The 17,733-nt window shown below is 51.4% G+C and overlaps 8 protein-coding genes across 8 annotated transcripts; 5 read left to right on the forward strand and 3 right to left on the reverse strand.

The window, feature by feature from the left end:
• Positions 1-395: 395 nt before the first annotated feature.
• COCSADRAFT_172205 (uncharacterized protein) lies at positions 396-2,027 on the forward strand (the record flags this gene model as incomplete). Its single annotated transcript, XM_007702940.1, has 4 exons — positions 396-669; positions 749-1,038; positions 1,108-1,681; positions 1,747-2,027. 4 exons carry the CDS (start codon positions 396-398, stop codon positions 2,025-2,027), a joined length of 1,419 nt encoding a protein of 472 aa, XP_007701130.1.
• Positions 2,028-2,134: 107 nt separating this feature from the next.
• COCSADRAFT_161346 (uncharacterized protein) lies at positions 2,135-4,818 on the reverse strand (the record flags this gene model as incomplete). The annotated part of the gene is made up of 6 exons (XM_007702941.1): positions 2,135-3,134; positions 3,197-3,367; positions 3,424-4,061; positions 4,136-4,221; positions 4,287-4,672; positions 4,745-4,818. 6 exons carry the CDS (start codon positions 4,816-4,818, stop codon positions 2,135-2,137), a joined length of 2,355 nt encoding a protein of 784 aa, XP_007701131.1.
• A 1,425-nt stretch (positions 4,819-6,243) lies between these two features.
• COCSADRAFT_37693 (uncharacterized protein) lies at positions 6,244-7,284 on the reverse strand. The gene has a single exon (XM_007702770.1). The coding sequence runs from the start codon at positions 7,072-7,074 to the stop codon at positions 6,346-6,348; it is 729 nt and encodes a 242-aa protein (XP_007700960.1). The 5' UTR covers positions 7,075-7,284; the 3' UTR covers positions 6,244-6,345.
• A 252-nt stretch (positions 7,285-7,536) lies between these two features.
• COCSADRAFT_27283 (uncharacterized protein) lies at positions 7,537-9,469 on the forward strand (the record flags this gene model as incomplete). The annotated part of the gene is made up of 7 exons (XM_007702746.1): positions 7,537-7,698; positions 7,790-7,871; positions 7,953-8,313; positions 8,375-8,675; positions 8,749-8,980; positions 9,049-9,138; positions 9,165-9,469. The coding sequence occupies 7 exons, from the start codon at positions 7,537-7,539 to the stop codon at positions 9,467-9,469; spliced, it is 1,533 nt and encodes a 510-aa protein (XP_007700936.1).
• Positions 9,470-9,646: 177 nt separating this feature from the next.
• COCSADRAFT_334001 (uncharacterized protein) lies at positions 9,647-11,417 on the reverse strand. The gene is made up of 3 exons (XM_007702942.1): positions 10,596-11,417; positions 9,998-10,543; positions 9,647-9,944 (listed from the first exon to the last, which is right to left on the reverse strand). The coding sequence occupies exons 1-3, from the start codon at positions 11,049-11,051 to the stop codon at positions 9,825-9,827; spliced, it is 1,122 nt and encodes a 373-aa protein (XP_007701132.1). The 5' UTR covers positions 11,052-11,417; the 3' UTR covers positions 9,647-9,824.
• A 253-nt stretch (positions 11,418-11,670) lies between these two features.
• On the forward strand, positions 11,671-13,563 carry COCSADRAFT_37698 (uncharacterized protein). Its single transcript, XM_007702771.1, has 3 exons — positions 11,671-11,852; positions 11,939-11,976; positions 12,114-13,563. The coding sequence occupies exons 1-3, from the start codon at positions 11,753-11,755 to the stop codon at positions 13,248-13,250; spliced, it is 1,275 nt and encodes a 424-aa protein (XP_007700961.1). The 5' UTR covers positions 11,671-11,752; the 3' UTR covers positions 13,251-13,563.
• A 1,242-nt stretch (positions 13,564-14,805) lies between these two features.
• COCSADRAFT_334029 (uncharacterized protein) lies at positions 14,806-15,416 on the forward strand. The gene is made up of 3 exons (XM_007702943.1): positions 14,806-14,845; positions 14,916-15,227; positions 15,289-15,416. Exon 2 carries the CDS (start codon positions 14,926-14,928, stop codon positions 15,181-15,183), a length of 258 nt encoding a protein of 85 aa, XP_007701133.1. The 5' UTR covers positions 14,806-14,845; positions 14,916-14,925; the 3' UTR covers positions 15,184-15,227; positions 15,289-15,416.
• Positions 15,417-16,238: 822 nt separating this feature from the next.
• COCSADRAFT_37699 (uncharacterized protein) lies at positions 16,239-17,665 on the forward strand. Its single transcript, XM_007702772.1, has one exon. It carries the CDS (start codon positions 16,397-16,399, stop codon positions 17,486-17,488), a length of 1,092 nt encoding a protein of 363 aa, XP_007700962.1. The 5' UTR covers positions 16,239-16,396; the 3' UTR covers positions 17,489-17,665.
• Positions 17,666-17,733: the final 68 nt, after the last annotated feature.

Here is a 17,733-nt window from a genome sequence, read left to right on the forward strand (position 1 = left end):
CAACACATTTCTCCGAACTTTTGGCTGTAAATCTCACACGACCGCTACGTGTAATATATGTAGTGCAAACTCTACAATCTACCGGTGAATCATCTCCAAATCCCGACCCAAATACTATCGTCATCACTCTGTTGATCCCTAAGATTGCGGAACTCAAGTTGTAAAGGTTGTCAACATCCGACCCACACCGGCAATCGCTTGATGACCTCCAAGAACCCCCCAACGTCGCTGGCCAAACGCCGGGCCGGTCCCGCAAAAAAACCCCCATCGAATCACATCACGCAGCGCACCCGGTTAAAGGTTAACATGGTACATCGCCTGCCACGATATCTGTGCAGCCAGCCAAGGTACTAAACGTTACCATAATTTACAAACCCCCTCCACCCAAGCCCATCATGTCATCATCTTCACAGCGCAGTCCCAGTAGCCAATTTCCCGTGCCAAATTCCCTGCCGTCTTATTGGCGGAAACAGCCTGCTGCAATCGATAATCATCGCAGTACCACCGACCTAGTTGCTGAGGCAGACATTGTAGTCATTGGCGCTGGTTATTCCGGCGCGTCGATTGTACATCACCTGGTGGAAGAAAGTTTGCGCGCTGGCAAGGCAATTCCCTCGATAGTAATTCTCGAGGCGCGCGAGGCTTGTTCGGGGGCTACGGGGCGAAATGGTATGTACCTTGTATATTTAACTGTATTAAGAAACATAGAAAACCTTGTGGCAAGTTGCTGATAACGTTGCACGTCCAGGTGGACATCTGAAACCAGACCCTCTGTTGCGGCCAGCTGGTCTGCTAGATGGTCATGGTGCAGCCATCGCGGAGCATGTGGCGTCGTTTGAGCAGCGCCAGGTCACCGCCATCAAGGAACTCGTCGAGCGCGAGAGTATTGACTGTGACTTTGAAGAGACGACTGTAATGGACATTTGCAAGTACGCCCAAGGACGGAATAAGATGAAGGCCAGTATCGACAAGATTAGCAAAGCGGGTATTTCCACTGCAAAGATGATAAGGTTTTATGAAGGCAGGGAGGCTGAAGAGGTTTGTGCATTCTCAGACATGATTCCGGAGATATAAGCAAGGTAATTTCGGTGCTGACCGCTTAAACAGGTCTCTGGCGTGCGAGGAGCACTGTCGTGTCACACATACAGCGGTGCACGTCTTGCGCCCTACCAATTGGTGGCGCATCTTTTGCAGAAAGCGGTTACCCAAGGAGTCAACCTGCAAACGTTCACGTCCGTCGAGAGTGTCCAAGCTATCGAAGACGACACACAGAGTTACAAGTGGGCAGTCGACACTCCACGCGGAACGGTGAAGACGAAGACAGTGATCTTTGCTACAAATGGGTACACATCTGCCTTGATCCCCGAGATGAAAGGGAAAATCGTACCTGTTAGGGGCATGGTTGCACACATTACAGCACCAAATGCACCACAGCTGAAACACAGCTATATGATGCGGTTATCGGACCACGAATACGATTACATGATTCCGCGACCAGATGGCAGTGTCGTAGTGGGAGGTGGACGGCGGGACTTCTACAAGAACTTGAGTGATTGGTTTGATGTTGTTGATGATAGTAAGTTGATTGATGCTGGTAAAGACTACTATGACGGGTACATGCAGCGTCATTTTTTTGCATGGGAGAACACTGGTGCTCGTACGGAAGATTTGTGGACTGGAAGTAAGTAGTACTGTACTGCGCGCATAGCGACTGGATGACTTTGACTAACCCATTCGTTACAACAGTCATGGGATATTCCAACGACGAATTCCCGTATGTTGGTCCTGCTTGCGGACGACTGGGACAATACGTTTGCGCTGGTTTCACGGGCCACGGTATGCCGCAGATTTTCCTGTCAGCGAAAGCAGTAGCGGTGATGACTCTCACTGGAGATACGGAGAATGTTGATCTGCCTTTGCCATATCGCATTACTCCGGAGAGATGGTCTGAGCGGAAAGAGCATGCGGCTCGAGAGACTTGGGAACGAGTTCAAAAATGTGAACCTGTCCTAGCGGCAAAACTATAGACTGACGGCCAGTTGAGGTATCCTTAATGAATAGAGACACATTTGCTCAACATGCAGGTAAAGTCATTGCTTGCGTAAGGAAATTTATATTTGTTCATTATTGCTCTCTAAAGGCTATGCCTCGGCATCCCATTTAGCAGATTCTCAAACAATTCGCTTTCCACGTTGCCGCTATTGTTGACACCCGAGGTAAAGAAAGCAATGTTGCCGTCCATATTGAAAAGGTCGAGATTAAAAGGATAATCGTCGACGGGGCGACTCTCCGGAATGCAATCTGTTAGTATTTCCACGGCATGGGGAGCAGGTTGCGGGCAAAGCGGGACGCCCTGGGTCCTTATTCCTGACCCATCATTGGCTATTGGTATCGAAGTACTAGCACGGGAACGGATAGTGCCGGCTGTTTTGGTGTACCAATCCCGTAAACCCTCGTAACCATCCTGGACTATCTCTTCCCCAGTGTCAGATACACTCTGGTCACAGTCTACGTCAAAAGCCTGAAGCCTATTCAGCGCGGCTTCCAAGGTCTCGAGAAGCAACACCTCTGAACGCGCGGAGTCACCAACTGAGGCCATTTCCCGTATTGCGTTAAGGCCTTTTTGTAAGTTGCTTGAAAATTCATTGGTGCGACGGCAAATACTATACGCGATTAGGACCAGGAGTGATGCACGACAGGCACTGTATTCGGCATATGACGCTTTTGAGAGGCCCATACTACCCCTCTGCATGCTATGGCAGATGTCGATGGCTTCATTTGCAGCTGCAATACAATCTTCAATCAGGAAGTTCCAGCGCATATGTGGGGGAGTGTGCGTATCTTCAGGTTTTGCTTCCGGACGCTCTGCGGCACTGTCGTCTTTTGGGTCTTCTTTCCGCACCTGGCGGTGGGCCAGAATGAGAGGTCGTCCAATAAACATGTGTAGCAGACAACACTCCAAGTGAGCGTGAAGTCGTGCGCGGGATTCTGAATGCTCTACACGGTCTCCCATCAAAGGTGATGATATATCACGATAGCGAAACACCCATGGCCGCGGTAACTTAGTCTTCATTTGCTTGAGGCGGTCCATGATTAGCCAAGCTTCTTGTCTTGGACATGTTCGGAGTTGGGAGCTGGTAGTATCGTCAATCATTGGCATTTTTTTCACGACAGCTTTATCGTAGAATGAACTTACATCTGGTACAAGAATGCCTCTGCCTGGCAGGTCAGATCAATGGATTCGAGCAATCCAGTTGCATCAAAAGTATCGCCATCGATGCTGTTTGGGGTGGAACTGCTTGGAAGATCGCAGTCAATGTCGGAGCGTGAGATAGATGCGGGGCGGCCATGATATATGCCAATTTTCCTACACGTGCATGACTGTAAGCACAAGTATCGCGATCACCCTCCAAACATACGGACCTTTCCATACAATATACCGTCCACCAAATGCGCCGTCTGATCTCCTTTGATCTTGCATCGAAAGCGCCCCGCGAGATTCTTCGATGCATACCATTCTGGATGGCCACTTTGACAGCTAGGTTCAGATAGATGTAGCCCAGTCCAGATGCGTCGATCGGCAAGGAGTAAAAGCCGAGCAAAAGAAATGCCTGCACGCTCAATAGAGAACCAGCATGTATGAGCTCAGAAATGGACTTGGCTACTTGGCGGTAGAAGGTAGAGCCGACGTCCAGCTCCCAATTAGCAGGGGCATCAGAGCCAATTGAAGATCTGCGTCCACGTTTGCTATTTGGATTTGATGTTTCCAAGTGCACATATTGAGTGCTTACTGCAAGGACCATCAACACTACGCAGGCGGCAGGGACATGCTTGGAACGTAAGCGTGTCGAGTTTGTCTGAAGATCCTCTAGAGTTTCTTTGACCCAATGCTTGTCGACGTAGTAGTAAAAGCTAGTAGCATGTCTGAAGAACACATTGACCAAAAAGGTAGCTACTGGACGAGGAGGAATGAGGGCAACAATGTCTGAAATAGACGTCGAACCAGGATCAGGTTCGGGAACGCGGAAGAAATCTGGTACGCGTTTGACATCCTCCAAAGTCTGCCAACACCATAAGTACGTACTTTTACGATGAGGAGTCTAAAATGCGAACGAAGGCGTACACTCACACCTACCTGGACACTAGATTTGGCGATTAGTTCATCAATGTTTCGTTTGATGTGCATGGAAAAGTTCCAATGTGAGAATTCACCAGAGTAATCTGCCACCACGTACAAGCTTTGGATCAGTATGGTGCATCTTGGCTGGAGCTTGGTAGTAACATACGAGCTGTAGTATCATCAACATATTCAACAGTGCACTTCTCGTCTTCAATTCCAGGACTGTCGGACGCTGACGGGTGTGCAGTATTTTCTACGGGCAAGCCAGATGTGCCGTGTTGGTCGGAGCCAGGTGACCAAGCGGGGAATGACTCGCACGTGCGCCGTAATGTGTCGATATCCAAGGGCAGTTGTGGAAGATGGTGATGGAGAATGGCTTCCATGTACTTCACGCGCTCCTTGAGGTCCTTGGACGAGACCATGGGCTCTTGTACGCGTTTGGCAGTTGGTGCAGAGGCATTGTTGAATTCACATGTCCGTCGTAAATGGCGACAACGTTTACATGGCATGCCGCCCTCACATTTTTCTTTCAAGCGACGACATTCGTCACAACTAGTTTGGGCAAGTCAGCGCTGATCCTGGTCGCAGCTGGGAACACAAGGCAAGAGGCGGGTGTGGTCTCACGCTCGCACCGCCCGTTGTCGTTCTCCGGCCGCCAGTTGACGCTTCTTGGTGGGCCTTGGGTTCTCGAGCTCCATACTGGACCGGGAGCGTTGTAAGGTGGGTAATGGAAGTTGGGTCGTCGTGCAACCGGCACGGTCAGTGAATATAGCCGGCACGGTTGGATTGACGTGGTTGGCCGTTCTGACCGGCCCGGTTGTGCACTATTGCGCACGTGACTTGCTCAAGTGCCGATGGTGTGTAGTAGTATTTCATGTACATCAACGTGGAATTGATAGATAACGGGCAATCAGTGTGAGGGGTTATGACAAATAGTCTGGATGATCGGGAGGGTTATCCATCTCTTCGTGATCAGCGCGTCCAATGGCTCTGCTAGAGGGATATCTTGTCAATCCAACCAACCCTCCCGTATAGGGATGATAGCCGAGCGGACATCCAAGCCTGGGCGAGTAGCAGTGGTGGCTAGCCGAGCATCCCCTACTTTTCTCAAGACTAAGAACTAACCACGCTTGTCTTGGTCTTGCTTAGTAGACCCGCGACCCCACACTCTTCCACGATGGACCCTAGCAGCCATACCTTTCACCGCGCGTCCAATGTCGATGTTTGCGCCCTTTGACATCAATCTTGATGAGGCCGTCTAGTCCTTATTATCAAGTGGCCAATTGTGGTAGCTGTAGCCCTTGTTACCTCGAGCTTTCCGATTGCCATGTCTATGCGCAAACACGCTGCTGGCCCATGATCATCAAGCCGTCTCTACTCCTAGACGGCACAGAATGCCCTGGTACTCATTCAATTAGTGCAGCCAGCTGGCTTTTTCGACGGCGTCTGGAAAATTCTGGAGACAGGAAGTCAGCACACGACAAAGCTTAGCGTGGCTCCGTGCAAGCATGACCTGGTACGGAAAAGGGCCTTTACGGGGAGCGCCGCTATTGGGGGCCTGATCACAAGACATTGCAGGTTGTGGTATGAAGAAGGCAACTATGGCTCGTAGTTAGATACTACTATGGAATCGTTGACGACCTCATGGGATAGTGAGAAGTAGGAGGGGTGTCCAGAATATTAAAGCCAAGGGTAATGCCCAGAAGCAGCCGTAATTGGAACGAGACCAGCTTCCTCACGTTTTCATGGCTGTCTTTCGATGAACTGCTAACGATGTCCAAGCAAGAAACCCTGAGCATTCTCTAATGACGATCGGAGATATCAATCAACTGAATTATGGCAAGGACGTTGCGATGAAGGAAGATCTGATAACGAAGATGAGTGCCTTGACACTAGCGCCTAGGCGGGCGCAATACCCCATACAGTTACTATTTTAGGCGAGCCCCGATGTTAGCAACCTGTAGTAATGCAGGGACGATATGAATATATGACTGATCTCAAACCTTGAGTCGAGTGAGATGTTTTGTTTAGATTACCTGAGTACCTAGATGGTTCATGGTAGACTGGGCGTGAGACAGCACTGACAATGTCCTCACCGCCTTGTAGCAAGGAAATCTTGTAGTCGTTGAGCGATGAAATCAAGTCGTCAAGCAAGATATGTCTTCGTGATTTTAAGCTATTCAAAATGTTTTGAAAACTCAATTTTTTTTCTTGTTCGAATCATTTCACCCCGACTTCTCCACAATCACCCTAGCCAACCCCACCATACTATCCTCCACAACCTCAATCTTCGCCTCTGTAAAAACATCCAGACAAGCGTCCTTCTCATATACCGTCGTAAACGCGCCTCGAAACCCCACTTTGGTCGCCGCAGTCACATCCCACATGTGACCCGCCGCAAACCACTTGACATCGTTTTCGCCTAGCCGATCCCACATGACGCGGTACGCCGCGAGCGCTGGTTTCGCTACACCAACAGAATCGCAGCTAACGAGATTCTCAAGCGGCATGTGCAAGTTCGCGCGCTCGAAGTATCCGCTTACGCGCTTGACGTCGCCGGTGGTAAGTGCCCAGATAGTAAATCCGTTATCCCGTAGTATCTGGAACATTTCGTGGCAACCTGGTCGCATCTTGAGCGCCGAGTAGCCCTCTACACATCTATCTCTTTCTTCATTTGTGAAGATGGATTTTGGGTTTTGGACGCCGCAGAGGCTGAGGGTGCGGTAGAAGAAGCCGGAGAGTAATTCTTTGTAGGGCTTGTAGCCGCCGTGGATGGAGAAGAAGGTGAATTCGATTTCTGCGGATGTTTGCCAGGTGAAGCCAAAGTGCTGGGCGGTTATAGTGTGTTGGCGGAGTTTGGCCCCGATTGTGGAGTCGATTGCTTCGTAGAAGGCGTCGAAGGAGACGCATGTACCTACGACGTCGAAAACAACGTGTTTTTTGGGCGAAGACATGTTTCTTTGTTTCCTCCTTTTTCACAATTTGTTTGGCTGTCTCTTGCAAGGCGGGGTTGATGACGACTTGGGAAGGGAGGGATAGCAATCGAGGGGGGTTAAAATGTGGGACTGGAAAGTTAGACTCAAGATGAATACGAATTTAATAATGCTGTAAACATGAGTCTACGTGTCCGAATAATCTGATGCCGGCCACCCGGTCACAGCTCGTGACAGAGTGGTGCACGAGCTTTGACAAGAGACCCCGCTGCTTATCAGATGCCGGGCCGGTAATCGGACCATCATCTCCCCATGGTGAACCGGTGCAATCACCGGCCGGTACAAGAGTACTCTCATGGACAGATCTTTTGAAGTCTTGAAATAAGTGAGGCTAGCACCACGTGCATGTTCCCTGCCTGTAAGCCAAGTCTACAACCTCTTGTCTAAACAATTGAATAGTACTAGCAGTACTACTACGTAACAATGGTCCTGCCCAAGCCCAACCCCACAAAATCATACTGGATCGAGGCCGCCGAGTCGCCCTTGCGTGACTACCGATCCAGCGAGACGCTCCCAGAAGAAACTGATGTCGCGATAATTGGCAGTGGCTACGCCGGAGTCTCAACCGCCTATTGGCTCCACAAAGTATGTCACGCATCCACACCCACGAGTGGTTCCCCAATCGCTTGCAATTCCAAGCCCCTTGTCCTGACATGCCGGCCACCGTTTTTTTTAGTACACAGAACATGCATCCAAGCAGCCGCGAGTGACGATCCTAGAAGCACGCGATGTATGTGGCGCTGCTACTGGGCGAAATGGTAAGTCGGTTGCGCACGTGATATCCAAATACACCCACTACTACTGCAGTTGAATACTAACGGAAAATGAACTAAAAATAGGAGGACAGTTACGACCGCATCTTTACTCTCGATATCCCCTATGGCGCGACCGCTTCGGCGCAGCAGGCGCCATGCACCTGATCCGCCACGAACACGCGCATCTCTCCGCATTCAAAGAACTTTGCGACGCAGAAGGCATTACAGAGGAAGTATGCTTGAAACTCGGGGAGACCTTTGACGCCGCCATGACAGACGAAGCGTGGTCACGGCTCAGCCATGCACTGGATGAAGTGCGCAAAGACCATGGTGACGAAAACGAAATAGTAAAAATATGCCGCAAGATTGAAGATCAGGCTGAAGTAGAAGAAGTGACGCAGATGAAAGGAGCGTTGAAAGCGATTGTGCATCCCACGGGACAAATGTATCCCTTCTCTTCATCTATGCCATCCTCAGAAATATAAAAAAGCTAACCCTGCATATAGATGGCCCTACAAATTCATCCACGCCCTCCTGCGCATCCTCCTCGCAACCCCAAACTTCACCCTTTATTCCCACACCCCCGTCACCACCGTCTCGGAGCGAGATTCCACGGGCTACATCACCATCAGCACCGCCCGCGGCGCACTCCGCGCAAAGACAGTAGTCCACGCCACATGCCGCTGGGCCTCGCACTTACTCCCAGAATTCGAGCGGCTAATCTTACCGCAACTAGGCGCGATAGCAGCGATTAAGGCGCCACCGGGGTTTTTGAAAAGGACGGGGGCACAGCAGTGGGATGGGATGGTGAATGCAAGTCTCATCCTTTTTCCTTTGCCTTATTCTCGAGTGTGAGAGATGCTGATGATGAGAAATCCAGAACTACCACGTCCAACTCCCACCCCCTTACAACGTCATCATCATAGGCGGCGCACGCCAATTACTCTGCCATTACCCTGAAATCAGTATTTTGAACGATGAAGACGATAAGCAAGCGCCGGGTGTGCCGGATTTCTACAAGACGTGGCCGGCGGCGGAGATAGTGGATTGGCCGGGACCGAAAGTTGCGGAGTTGGGATTTGATGTTGAGAAAGGGGGGAGTTGGACTGGGGGTAAGTTTTTTTGTTGGAAAAAGAAAGGGTATCAAAGATATCAGGAAAACTAATCCAATGGTTTGTAGCCCACGAAACAAGCGCAGATGGCTTCCCATTTGTCGGCGCGCTGCCATCTCGCAGCAATCAATTCATCAATGCCGGATACACAGGACATGGTACGTCTCTATTCCTTATATACTAGTTGACAAAAGACATTTGTCTAACTCGCAGTTCAAAGGAATGCCTCGCATCCTCCTGTCTTCAGCATCCCTTGCACCGCTCGTGCTCGACGCTCTGGGGCTTCAGTACAGCCCACCGCAGCTCGCAGCTTCGTATCCTGCGCTACCTCAGCCATTCCACGCCACTGAATACCGCATTGCCAAGCTCCAGGATACTAATCCCGAAAAGGTGCTTGCCGACTACAGGGTTCAGTGTGAAGCCAGTGCGCGGAAGCCTTTTTGTAATATAGACAGAGTAAAGGGAATCCAGTCAAGCCCTCATCTTTAGAAAGGCTAGCAGGGGAATGTAATATCAATCAAGACAGTACGTCGACGTGCCCAAGCTAGAGTGTGACTGTGCTGTGCTATACTTTACCGAGGATCATGTGGCTGTCTACTGGGTACTGAAGGCGACATGTGATGTTCCAGAGCCAAGGTAGTGTGCTCGTAATGGCTCCAGGTAGTTGCAATTGTGCTACCAACCTCGGGTTTGGAAGATATACGTGATGACGGTGATGCCAGAATGTACCAGTAGGGAGAGAATGCTGGCCGTCCGTCTATCACCATGTTTGCAGGTGGTTGGATTGTACCCCATATGCAAGAAGTAGCTGTGGAGGACATATCAATAGTACGACGTTTCTCTCTCACGTGCGAAAGGGCTTGCGGGCGTAAACAACGGTTCCAGGAAGGTATGCATGGGTTTTGTAGCTCTTGAGCTCCTTGCGCATCTGGGCTAGGTGTAGCTGGGCTCGCGCGACTGACCACTGCACACGGTTAGTAGGCAGTAGGAAGGCCATTGCTATTGTGCAATACTTACGCCGCCGACTTGAGTCAGTAACCGCAGCATAAATCCCTCGACTCCGTCCATGAGGCGTAGCTGATTCCATCTGCCAATGTTCTTCAGTTTCTTGTCCGTAGGCCAACCGTTCATTGGCCACTTGAAGTCGACGACGGTGACATCGACGAAGCCGGCCCTCCGTATTCTCTCTGCGCTCTCTTCCCAAATGGTAAAGCTCTTGCCAAACTTGTCTCCCATCTCGACCACGACCTTGCCCCAGGTATGGTAAAAGTGGTCCGGACTCATGGAATCATCGTCGGCAACGGGGCACACTGAGTGCTCTACTATCTCGACCCAGCCGCCGGGTTTGATATGGCGATAGGCCTGGGCGAAGAAAAAGTCCCAGTCCGGGATGCAGCCAAACAGCTCGCGAATGTGGACAAAGTCAAAGTGGTTTGGGGGAAAGGTCCATTCTAAGGAAACATCGTCAATTTCAAAATGGCAGTTTGGCGGGACCCACTCGGGCTGGATGGGTGAGAGATCAGTGCCGGTGACGGTGGCTGAGGGATACTGGTCTGCCATGTCCTGGTCGCGTTAGTGGGATTTAGGCAAAATGCGCGTGTGGTGTGGTGCTCACAATGGCCCATATGCCGGTGCCGGTGCCGCAGTCGAGGATAGCCTGGGGATTCTGCAGAGGGGCCAGATGCAGTTTCTGGTCAAGGGTCAGGAGGTACATGTGGTGGGCAAAGTCGAGGATCTCCTTTGCCAGCTCGTCGTTGGGGCCCCAGTATGCGCCGTCGCGGTAGGCATGGTACTGGCGGCCGTTTTCCATGCGGTGGTTGAGGATAGACGAGGCAAGCGAGTCGGTACCATCGCCCAAGAGGCTGCCGCTATCGAAGCCCGAGTCCGACGAGGAGCCTGCTAATCCTTCGTCGTCGTCTGTCACGGTGTCGGACGTGTGCGACGTGGGGTAGGGCGAAGCAGGGGCAGTTTGCGGGGAATGGGGCGTGTCTTGCAAGTGCATGGCGCTGTCCTGAGGGTGGAGATGGATGCCGGCAGCCTGCGCGGGCTTGTGCGGGCTGGACGGGGCCATTGCCAGAGAGAGAAGGGGAGTGTGGGTTGGTGTTGGTTGGACAGTGAGAGAAAGTGTGTGTGTGTGTGTGTGTGTGTGCGTGCGCGTGTGTGTCCTGGGGAATGGCGGGCCGAGGGGTGTGGTTACATATTAGCAAAGGCAGTACTCGGGAGTATGACTAGGCAATTGAGCAGCAGGGGGCGTATCTGTCGTGTCGAGGTACTCGAGTCGAGGGAAATACACTTGATGCAAAGGAATGGCATTGGTCCGTTTTTTTTGCTCGTGAACTGTCGTGTCTTAGGCCGAGGCGTGGGACATGGGGTGTGTGTCGAGGGCTGGATGATGGAGGGCGAGGGTCCGGATTGGCGTAGAAACTCCCCGGGGCGATCCTGCACCGGACTCGCCCTCCGCCGCGTGTGAGTGGGTGAAAGGGTGAAAGGCAGGCCAACAGACGCCGTGCGCATATTGCAACCTCCAACACCTCGTCCAAACAAGGCCACACTAGTCAAGTCGCCCCGGGCAAAGCTTGTTAGCCGCGGCATGCAATAGAAGACGACGGGGGTGGGCTGTGGTTCCATTCGGTCCGCGCGGCTGTTGCAGGCGGTGGCCTGATACGTAGCGTTGGGGTCGAGTTTGCCGGTGCCGGTGCAGAAGTTTATCCTCGTCGTTCTGGAACTGCGAATTGGAAGAGTCGTATCTTTTGGGCGACATTGGACGATATCATGGGGGAAGCATATACCAGCGGTACTGCAGAAGCAGCAGCAGTAACAACAGCCGCCGCACACAGCGATGCGCACAACCGAGTCCTTATAATTGGTGCCGGTACGCCCCATGACGCCGCCTCAACGGCAGTGCAGCAACAGCAGCACGCTACATATGTAAACGCGCCTCTTCTTACTGATTCGCAGGAATAACGGGCCTGGCGCTTGCCCAAGGTCTTTCCAAGGTACGTACAGTACTCAGACGTGTACTTGTCGTGTTCGCAGCCAGCCTCGTGCTGCTCGACTGTACTTACTACTAGTATACTACGCATGAACATATAGTACATCCCGGCTGTATATTAGTGCTGACAGCGCCCACCAGGCCGGCATCGCGTGCACCGTCTTCGAGAAGACCAGCGCCGCTCATGGCGATCGCGACTGGAACATGGGCTTGCACTGGGGGGCCCCAGTGCTGCAGAGCCTCATGCCACGTGGCTGGTGGGAGCAGTACGTCCAGAGCCTCCAGGTCGACCCCAACGAACCCACCAAACCCCTCGACACCCTCAAATGGCTCCGCGGTGACACCGGCGAACTCGTGGCCGCCATCACCTTTGGACCCTTCTACCGCCTGCGACGGAGCAAGCTGCGTCAGCTCTTGTCCCGCGACATCGACATCCGCTACAACTTTCCGCTGCACGCCATCTCATATCCCCCAGATGGCCACTCCGTCACCGCTCACTTTGCCGACGGTTCCACTGCCACGGGTTCCATTCTCGTCGGCGCCGACGGCGCTCACTCTGCCACCCGCAACATCCTGCTTGGCCCCCAGCTAGGCGCCATCAACCCCATTCCCTATGCCGCCACCTTCGTCCAGTCCACCTTCACTAGGGAGCAGGCTCTTCACCTGAGGTCCTTTCACCCCCTCTATCTGGCCTCTGCCCACCCCAACAACTACTTTGCCTTTTTTGGCATGCAACATGCTCCAGATGTAAATGACCCCTCGTCCTGGACCTTCTTCTTCTACATCTCGTGGCGTAGCAGCTTAGAAGAGCAAGAAGCCACCAAGCACTGGACGAGCGCTCAACGCCTCGCCCAGCAGAAAGAACTCGCCAAGCAGTTTTGCGACCCCTGGAAAAGCGCCCTGGAATGGACCCCCGACGACACGCCCGTATGGTATCTTGGTCTTACCGAGTGGGATCCTAGCCTGGATGGTCATCGCTGGGACAATCACAACGGACGTGTCACCATGGCCGGCGACGCTGTTCACCCCATGACGTATCAGCGCGGACAAGGTCTCAACCACTCCGTCACAGACGCAGGGAAGCTGTGTGACGCCATCATCAGAATACACGCTGGTGACGATCGGAAAGCTGCCATCACTGCCTATGAAGAGGAAATGATCAAGCGTGGAGGCGCAGAGGTCCGCGACTGCACAGCAAACACCGCCATGTTGCACGACTGGGAGCGTGTCCGCCAGAGCCCTCTTTTCACAAAGGGCTTGAACAAGACTCACATTTAGACTGCCACCCGTCCATTTTCTTATTTTCTCTTGCCAGTGACATTGCACTTCTCTTTGCCGGTTACATGAACGCTCTGCAAACTTCATGTGAACACTATAGTAACATAACCACTCTCGTTTGTCATACGACAGAGTGAGATGCGACAGTCTCGTAGCAGATACTACTGCCTAATTTATCTCCCCGTATTCAACCCATTCCACTCACTTTGCCATCTCAAGCAACCTGGGCACCAGTTGCTTCTCCATCATCATTGTGAACATGCAGGCTTCATCTGGCTTTCCTCCTGACGAAACCACAGCATACATCATCGCAACTCCAGTAGTCTTCGTCACATCCCACAAACCGTTCTATGGCCTGACTTTCGCAAAGCCAAAGTCAAGGCCACTCACATCAGCCACGCGGCGATCTGTCACAAACATGCTCATCGGTGGATACGCGTCAGTAGTGTGCGCTAATGCTCGTTGATCTTCAATGGGCGCAATGGCATCAATCAGCCTAAGACAATATTGTTCACTACAGTTTTCAGTCAACTGCCGAATATGGACTGCCAGCGTTGAGAGGGGTACATCCACAATTTCTCCAGCCATGAGCATTGGGAGAAGCGCCATTTCCGAAAACGCTCCAGCAATGACGTTACGCATCGTGCGCTCAGGCATGAGAAGTACTTAGGCGAGGCCGCATGTTGATGGCTTCATCCAGCTAAGGTTTACTACCAACATCAATTCAGTAGTGAGGAGCTCGCACACGCGACAGCATTCACCAGATATGCAGCGTCTCATGGTGGGAAACTCGCCGACTTGACGAACGAGAGACCAAATCCTCCGTCTGCCTCAATGGTGCCACACATGTGTCTTGCCTGGCTAAGTGTCCTTTCATGCCTTGCTCGGATAGCATCGACTGCTTCATCCTTATTGGCATCTTTTAGACGAAAAAGGATTGCATAGCGACTATAGGCACAGTTCAATGTGAAGTCGATAATGGAAAGCTTAGATCGTTCCTCTTCTGCGTCATGTTCCCACCCAGAGGGGTACAGCTGGAAACCCTGGCAAGACGACATGTTCATAATACGATCTCTCCAACGGCAATGACGGCAAATAGCCAATGATACAGAGCTAACGAATTTTCTCTTAGATTCAGGCTATGGCCAAACCCCTCAAGTCTCATTGTTGGTACCTGTAGGGCCTTGTTGACCCCCACAACCCGGGCCGTAGTTGTGGATTTGCCGTGCATGGTACCGTGAGATTAGGGAATCCGCTATCATGAGGCTTGCGTTGGCAATTTTTAGCATGCCTCGTTTTCCCCATGCACGGAAAATAGTCTGGAGTGACTTCCGAGGGCTACAGCGTCTCACTCCAAACCAATTGGATTGATTACCAAACACAGTACTTGAACTCGTCTTTTATCTCGAGCCATTGCTCCACGCCTTATTTCGCCCTAAGCAACGACTGCCAGCTTTAATCTGTCAAAATGCCATCTCTCATTGTCGTCGCCCTGGGGCTTCTCCTATGTATTCAGCTCTGGAGGAAGCTGCGAGACAACAGCAACAATCTTCCACCGGAACCAAAAGGGTTCCCTATCATTGGCAATGTTACAGGTGAGCCTCCTGACAACATTCCCGAATATGAACACTAGCTCCAGTTCAAGATCGCTTACGATCCCGTAAGCTCCGTGAGAATGCTTGGACAACCCATCATCCTTCTCCACGACCGTGATACGATACGCGACATCTTGACCAAGTCTTCAAAAATAGCCTCATCTCGACCCTCATTCACTTTTGCAGACATGTGCGGATTTGGGGGGCTACTGAACCTTCTGTCGTTCAATTCCACTTACTTGCTACATCGCAAAATGATCCACAAACATTTTGGCACAAAGCTCATGGCCGAACATTTGAAGGAAGCTGAGAACCTTGAATCTCACCGCTTTCTTTGAAACTCTCTTAAAGACCCATCTGGCTTGTTCAAGCACGTTAAGTCGTAAGTCTAGCCAGACATTCATCAATGCTCTGATCTCTGCTAACCAGCCCCGCCTCTGCAGCGAAGCGAGCGCCGTCATTCTTCGCATCACGTATGGTTATTGCATCACTCCAAGCTGCCTCGACCCATTGGTCCATATGATCGAAGAAACAGTGGATGTATTTGGTTAGGCATCTGATCTATAGGCATGAGCAGTCAATACATTTTCTTTTCTCAAACATCTTCCCGAGGGCCTCCCAGGCACGTCGTTCAAGCAGACAGCTTGAGACTGGAACAAGTCACTCAACAAAACGCTCAACACTCCCTACGACTATGTGCGCAAGTAGACGGCCAGAGGGACTCACAGACTGTCCTATGTCTCATCACTGATTGAGCAGAAGAAGGAAGCGGCGGAAAAGGCAGGCAACGTTGACGCAAACAGAAGATGTCATGAAGAAGACAGCTGTTGTCATGTATGATGGCCAGTTCGTTGATGTATCCAGTCATTTGCTGTGTTTGCTGTAAGTTTCTCATCCCTTCTAACCAGCACTACGAACTGGATATTGAAAGATCCCTCACTAACTTGTACGTGCTTTAGGACAACGCTTTTGACAAGATGATTGCAGAGCAGTGGCATCAAGCTGTAGACGTCAAAGTAAAAGGAAGCCAAAACCTTCGACTTCTTCATCATGCTATCCTCTCTAGTCGGCAACATCGGCATGAGCGGCCAGGTAAACTACTGCGCAGGTAACTTTTACCAAAACGCCATGGAGGTGAAGGGGGTGGAGAAGGTTGAGGGAGCTTAGATTTGATTAGCGCTTCCTCTTGAAGTACTCCCTAGAAAGTGGCAACATGTAACAAAAATTCATTGATATTAGAAATCTAACTTATGCTATCTAAGGGGCAGTGAAATCAATGTCACGTGTATTGCCGCGGACTTAACACTAAAGCCCGGGAACCCCTCAATCGCGCCGCGCTGCGCTACGAAAGATGCCTCGGATGTCGTTCTCCAGCACAATGTCGCCGGCGATGCTCGGTTCGGAGCGCGTTGGCGTCGCGACAACGATTGCCGAAACCCAGCGGTGTCCTTTGTCTTTACCAATCAAAATTTCTCCATACTTGTCGGATATTTCATTGTCGAAATTACGCACACATCGCGCCAAATCTTCCCAAACCCCCACGCAACCGCCATGACGTCTCCCGCTGAATTCACAGGATGGCTGGGTCATGACAAGAGCGCCGCCCAAGGGAAAATGACCTGGTCTTCCTTTAAGCCGAAACCCTTCAACGATATTGATGTCGATATCAAGGTCTCGCATTGCGGTATATGCGGGAGCGACATTCACACGCTGCGCTCTGGCTGGGGCACTACGCACTATCCCACATGCGTCGGACATGAGATTGTTGGTCACGTCGTTCGCATTGGAGAAAAAGTCAAGAATCTCAATTTGGGCGACCGGGTTGGTGTAGGTGCCCAGGCCTTTAGCTGTCTAAGAGACAATTGCGAGGAATGCAGCGCAGGCATCGAGCAGCATTGTACCAAGATGGTATCCACGTACAACTCAAAGTACCCGGACGGTAGCTGGAGCATGGGCGGTTACGCCGACTATGTTCGTGTGCCGGCGCATTTTGCTATCAGGATACCCGCAGGACTTAGGAGTGAGGACGCGGCGCCTATGATGTGTGGAGGCATCACCGTGTATGCGCCGCTCAAGAACAATGGCGCAGGGCCTGGCAAGAGAGTTGGAATAATTGGTATTGGTGGCCTTGGTCACTTTGGTTTATTGTTTGCGAAAGCGCTAGGCTGTCAAGAAGTCGTAGCCATCAGCCGAAAGAGGAATAAGGTTGAAGATGCAAAGGCAATGGGCGCAACAAATTATATTGCGACTTCTGAGGACGAAAAATGGGCAAGGAAACATAGCAGAAGTCTCGATCTTATCATCAGCACTGTGTCATCTCCAGATATGCCTTTAGAGTCCTATCTCCGACTACTGCGTACAGGCGGCTCTTTCATTCAGGTCGGTGCCCCAGAAGACAAGCTTCCTCCAATCACTGCATTTGGCTTGATTGGCAAAGGTTGCAAAATTGGTGGAAGCCAGATTGGCAGTCCCAGGGATATTGAAGAGATGCTGAAGTTTGCTGCGGAGAAGGGGGTCAAGCCGTGGGTGCAGAAGCGCAACATGAAGGATGCAAACCAGGCTGTGGTCGATATGGAAGACGGACATGCCAGGTACCGATACGTACTGGTGAATGCCGATCACGGGGATCGCGCAAAGATGTGAAGATGTCCTCGCGTCATCAAGGCCAGTTTCACAGCACTCCAGTATGCATTATTACATTTGACATTTTGAATGTACAGATTTTGTAAATTCATCTGCGATCGCTCACACGGTTCATTCTCACAGTGTATACAATTCTATAGATTACTTGTATAAATACTGGCTTACTCGACCTTTGCCTAACTTGAGCGCCAGACACTTACCTGCCGTCTACTAAATCATCTGGTCACAGAGCCCTACTCCTACAT

This window comes from Bipolaris sorokiniana (genome assembly GCF_000338995.1).
Source record: "Bipolaris sorokiniana ND90Pr unplaced genomic scaffold COCSAscaffold_9, whole genome shotgun sequence".
Lineage (NCBI taxonomy): Eukaryota > Fungi > Ascomycota > Dothideomycetes > Pleosporales > Pleosporaceae > Bipolaris > Bipolaris sorokiniana.

Coding starts and splice junctions, on each gene's coding strand:
- COCSADRAFT_37693 (XM_007702770.1), bottom strand. CDS start 7,074: ATGTCTTCGCCCAAAAAACACGTTGTTTTCGACGTCGTAGGTACATGC.
- COCSADRAFT_334001 (XM_007702942.1), bottom strand. CDS start 11,051: ATGGCCCCGTCCAGCCCGCACAAGCCCGCGCAGGCTGCCGGCATCCAT. Junction 10,544..10,595: donor GCACCGGCATATGGGCCATT/GTGAGCACCACA, acceptor TAACGCGACCAG/GACATGGCAGACCAGTATCC. Junction 9,945..9,997: donor TACTGACTCAAGTCGGCGGC/GTAAGTATTGCA, acceptor AACCGTGTGCAG/TGGTCAGTCGCGCGAGCCCA.
- COCSADRAFT_37698 (XM_007702771.1), top strand. CDS start 11,753: ATGGGGGAAGCATATACCAGCGGTACTGCAGAAGCAGCAGCAGTAACA. Junction 11,853..11,938: donor AGTCCTTATAATTGGTGCCG/GTACGCCCCATG, acceptor ACTGATTCGCAG/GAATAACGGGCCTGGCGCTT. Junction 11,977..12,113: donor TTGCCCAAGGTCTTTCCAAG/GTACGTACAGTA, acceptor AGCGCCCACCAG/GCCGGCATCGCGTGCACCGT.
- COCSADRAFT_334029 (XM_007702943.1), top strand. CDS start 14,926: ATGCTTGGACAACCCATCATCCTTCTCCACGACCGTGATACGATACGC.
- COCSADRAFT_37699 (XM_007702772.1), top strand. CDS start 16,397: ATGACGTCTCCCGCTGAATTCACAGGATGGCTGGGTCATGACAAGAGC.